Source organism: Dendrobium catenatum, unplaced genomic scaffold, assembly GCF_001605985.2.
Source record: "Dendrobium catenatum unplaced genomic scaffold, ASM160598v2 fragScaff_scaffold_1428, whole genome shotgun sequence".
Taxonomy (NCBI): domain Eukaryota; kingdom Viridiplantae; phylum Streptophyta; class Magnoliopsida; order Asparagales; family Orchidaceae; genus Dendrobium; species Dendrobium catenatum.
The window spans coordinates 381,134-386,178 of NW_021319890.1; the positions used below are offsets into that span (position 1 = coordinate 381,134).

Sequence of the window (5,045 nt, forward strand, 5' to 3'; positions counted from 1 at the left end):
CCGACTTTTGTTTGCGATGTGTGATATTAATCATCTTTTTAGAAGGCAGCATTACAGTGTAAATTATATATTTAACACTTCCAATGAATATTTTTAAAATAAATGCAAATATCTTTAGTTATATTATAATTAAAATTTATTTTACAAATAGTTTATTTTGTAAGAAAATAGATACATATGTATTATTTCTAAACTAAAAATAAATTAATCAATCATATAATTTAGATGATAAATTGTTATACAAAAAAAAAAACTTCTGGTCACATTTGAGTTTGAACCCAACATCATTGTTTTTAAGATGAAATAAACAAACTTTAGGAACAAACAGTTTTTTATTAAGGGATATCAGCACCTTTCTTATTGAAAAACAAGGACAGAGCTCTTACGAAATTCCAACCATTATAAACATAAAGTCTGAACAACAGACCGAAAACATACCAGAAAACATCTGCATTAGCTTAACAGGCCGAAGGTGCAGAAAGCAGAAACAAACAGATGAACACGCAGACAGAACGCAACTGCATACAAATACTGCTATAACGACTGGATTATTTCCTTCTAAAAGACTGCTGGCCGAAGCAAACACAGTAGAGAGCCACATCTTTCACAGCAGAACCAAACAGCTTTCTGGGAAAGTAGACACAGTGGCTGTGGAATGGAAGGATTCTTCTTCATCCACCTTTGAATCCATCTCATCCTTCTCAGCCTCCACAGTACCAATGGCCTCCAATATATAGGATTTCACCTCTTCGAACCTCTCCTCAGAAAGGGAAACCTCAGCCAAGAACCTCCAAGCATATTCCTCAGATGCCTCATCATAATCTTTCCTCCGCTTAAGCACCATGTGGCCACTAATCTCCCACACTGCAGGGTTCACTTGTGTTTCTAGGAGCTCTTGGCTCACTTCCCCAAGCGCCTGTTTCTCAGCATAGCACTGCACAAAGTCATCCAAGAAAGTGACCGTTTCAGAACCTTAATGTCTGGTGGATTTTCAATATTTTAATTAGAAATGATAGTGATCAACCAAAGCAATTCCAGTATCAAAATATAGCTGAAGAGGAAAAGACATTAACACCAGATAATCCCACTTAGAGTTAATCATTCTTAACGAACCATATTAGATACTAGGAATGTCAGCCAAGCATCAAGATTAAGAAGAGATTAAGATTTCGTTTGGGGCAGCTTTCTTATTATTTCTTAAAGCAATTTTTTAGTATAAGACTTTCATGTCAATCTCAATCTTAAAACTTTCAAATCAGGTACATAAGAATCTCAATATGAAATTCATGTGTTGTTGCAGAAGATTATAATCCAGTGGCCGAAGTAACTTTTTAACAACTACAAAGAAATAAGTCATTAAGACTACATTCCCTTATGTTATATATTCTATACCGCAAAACTCACCCAACATAAGAAGTAGGAAGGCCAAATAGTAGGGCTAGAATCAAATAGAGAAGGCATCCTCACAAAAAAATAGGTAGTTCTTACAACCATAGCATCAGTAAAACATTAAACCCCATAGCAATTTAACACTAGATTTTTTTGGCAAGAAGTAAAAATACTATGCCACAAACAGAATGCTAGACACACATAACGGTCAAACAATAACAAAATTGAAAAGAAAAACAAAAATGTAATCTACTGAACTAAGCACAACAATAACATAATGTGTGCATAAAAACTAAAACACAATTAGCAACTAGAGAGTTCACAGCTGAACTTTTTGGGTTCTTACCATTTTGAGAGATGACTTGAGTATAATAAGATGCGATTTGAAGTAAAATCTAAATATTATAAAGTAAACAAAAGAGAAATTTACCTGTGGAAATAAAAATATTCTCCCCCCACAGTCAGAAATAAGCACATTAAATGGGATGCTATTTTCTTGAAGGCAAATGCAGGATTGAGCAACAACATCAGCCAAGTGTTTTAGGCAATTTCCGCCTTCATAAACTAGGCCCCTCACTGGGTAGTTCAACAGTTTTGAGATCTTTACACCGAGACTCTTTGCCAGACCTTGAACAATGTGAATCTTCTTAGTTGGAGCTTTCTCCACAGGAAAAGGCATAGCTAAGTAATAGGCCTGTCACACAAACAAATATCATATATTTTCCTTGTTTTTGAGAAAGAATGATGTTTATTTTCTCTTATAAATGACTAACTTCTTTCCTCTCTGAAATGGTCAATATCAGATTAAAAACTATTTTTTTTTTTTACCTGGAAGTGTAAGTGATTTATGGTGGCAAAGGCACCCAAACTGTTATAACCCAGCCTGAAGTAAGGACTTCCTGCTTCTACTGCCATGTGAAGTGCAAGCAGTAAGCTTTCTGGATCAATCCTTTGAGGCAAACACTCAAGCACATGGGGGATTAGTAGAACATGGCCGTACTCAATGGGGCTCACCTGAAACGATGAATAATATAAGCAGTACAATCAAACAAATGATTCCACAATATTAAAAGAGAAAAAAATGAAAACCATAAAAATAAATATTACATTAATAGCAACAACATTAGGTGGAACTCCCTTATCAACAGAGGCAATCTCAAAGAAGCAAGATGCATCATCTTCACCAGCTTCAAATCGGAACAAGACCTCTTCCTGTCCAACCTTAGTAAAATTAAACTTGGCTGAATCAAAAGGTTGCAGGACCCGATCAACCCTGAACTCGGTCGGTCTCTTCTTGAGGTGGCGCCCTTCATTCAGTTGCGCTATGAAACCATGCTCTCCTGGAATCACCTTCGTTTCGCAAGCAGTCACATCATACCTGAATAACCCTCGGCTCATGCGATCCTCCCACTACAACGTACAAATTCCCAAACCCATTTCAATAAACAATTACCATACAAAAAGATTGAAACTTTATGGTTTTAGCAACGAGAATTACCTGTCCAAATAAGAGAGTGTTCAGTAAAAAATCAGAGGGCAAATCTCCCTGAGAAGGAGAAACCACAGCCGGCAAACTCTCGACCTTGAAGGCATAAAGAGGGAGCTTGGAGACTGCAAACAAACCCCAAAAGCCCAAATCGTCAAACAAATGACCCTAGAATCCCAAAATTCCATGCAAAGAATGAAATTTACTGATAGGGAGAAGCTAATTACCGGGAAGGCAGCAATCACCAAGGCAGTTGCGTCCGCATCCAGCAGCGTCTTCCTGGTAATTAGAAAGGACGGTCGGAACCCTTTTGATGGTTAGCATCTCTAAGCTTTAGACGAAGAAAAGAACTGAAGAGGGAAAAAGAGAGATAGAGAAGGTTTAATAAGAGAGCGTTAGCGAGGAGAGATGGCCGCCGCCAGCAAGGAAGAGGAGGTCGGATGGACTGCCGCCTGCGGAAGGAAGGGCACCGCGGCCTCCGTGAGTAGAGGGGCAGCGGTGCTTGTCAAGGGCGTGGAGCCCCACGCCCCGCTTCTTCTCCGGGAGGTTCTCCACTTGCGGTTGAGGAATATGGAAACGGTTGAAGTGCCGACCGCCGACTCGAAGAACAGCCGTGATTAGCACAACATAAAGAAACCCTAATAAGAGCGATCGCCACTCCAAGTTCACGACTGCGATCTCTCCTCTCTCTCTGCCGATTTATGTTAGAGGCAGATATGGAGGCCTGTGATTAGAGCAGCGAGGAAGAAGATATATAGGGAAACCAAGGAACCGAAGGGAGGACGTACGAAGGGTAGATCTGGAAGATTTCTGCTCTCTGGCGTTAAAATTTCTATTAACTTGTATTTGATGAAATGTCCATAATACCCTTTAAAATGATGTTTTCCATTGTTTAAATTTTAGGTTTTTAACTATATAACAATTTAAAGGAATTCTTCTTAGGCTAATACTACCATTTTGTGACGCAAGAAAAAATATATTAGTATTTCCATACAAAAATTTCAAAAAAAAATATTTATGCAATAATAATAGGTCAATTTTAAAAAGGAGAGGAACATTTAAATATGCGGATTTTATTATAAAGAGCGTGAACGAGTGCAAATTTAGATTGGAGCCAACTCGTTGATATTTTTGGTGCATTCATAATGCAGCGTATTGTTTGGCGCATTCTGAATGTGTCAAAATGATTAGCCCATTCAATACATGTCCATCTTTTCGCACAAGAGATCGGCTAGTAATTTGGACAAAGATTGGTGAATCGAGTTGGCTGGTGGGCTACATATGAGAAAATAAAATTCATTAGTATATTAATAGTATTGTTAAATTTAGAAATAGATTGATATAATACTTCTAAAATCAAAGTATGTTTATTAATAGTATTATATAATTATGTAATAATTAATTTATTTTTCCTTAATATTTAATTTAATTAATAGTATTCTATGATTATATAATAACTAATTTGTGATTATATAATTATTATATTCATAATTACTAATTATAATAAAAATTATATAATTAGTAATTATAACTTATATAATAAAATAATAAATTTAATTTTATATAATAATTAATTAATTTTAACTTAATTATATAATTCTACCTAATTAATATTGAGTTAATATTAAAATTTAATTAATTTAAAAGGTTTGGCGAATTCAAGCAAGTACTAAACATGTTAGAGCATTTGCTCCATCGTAATTTTTTTAGTTGATACGCCTATCGCTAATTTGAGATAATTATGTATTTTTCCTTACTATTTTTACTTTTTTGTTGTATTTCATGATTTTTATTGCCCGTAGAAACTATTTTCTAAATATATTTTTTAAAATTACTTTTCTTACGACAGCTTTAAAAGTGGTTACAAAAAAGCTCAAAACCAAGTCTTAATTTAATAAGCATAAATAAAAATGATTTTGTGTTTTAAAAGAAAATGAATTTTATTTTACATTTTTAGAAAACATATTATTATTTTACATTTTCATTAAAAACAACAAAATTAATTTGTGTTTTTTTTTTCATAAAAAATGCAAAATTAATTTGAGTTTTAATAGAAAGTGCAAAATTTGAATTGTGTTCTACTGAAAATTCAAATTTTAAAATAATAATTTTTTGTTATATCAATTTTTAATAAATTTCAAAGAGCTTCTTAAAATTATATTGTAATTAT

At 34.3% G+C, this 5,045-nt stretch overlaps 1 protein-coding gene across 1 annotated transcript; it reads right to left on the bottom strand.

Moving 5' to 3' along the window:
• Positions 1-313: 313 nt before the first annotated feature.
• LOC110110074 (GDP-L-galactose phosphorylase 1) lies at positions 314-3,620 on the bottom strand. Its single transcript, XM_020841377.2, has 6 exons — positions 3,103-3,620; positions 2,888-3,000; positions 2,497-2,799; positions 2,218-2,403; positions 1,820-2,083; positions 314-934 (listed from the first exon to the last, which is right to left on the bottom strand). Exons 1-6 carry the CDS (start codon positions 3,197-3,199, stop codon positions 605-607), a joined length of 1,293 nt encoding a protein of 430 aa, XP_020697036.1. The 5' UTR covers positions 3,200-3,620; the 3' UTR covers positions 314-604.
• Between the last annotated feature and the right edge of the window lie 1,425 nt (positions 3,621-5,045).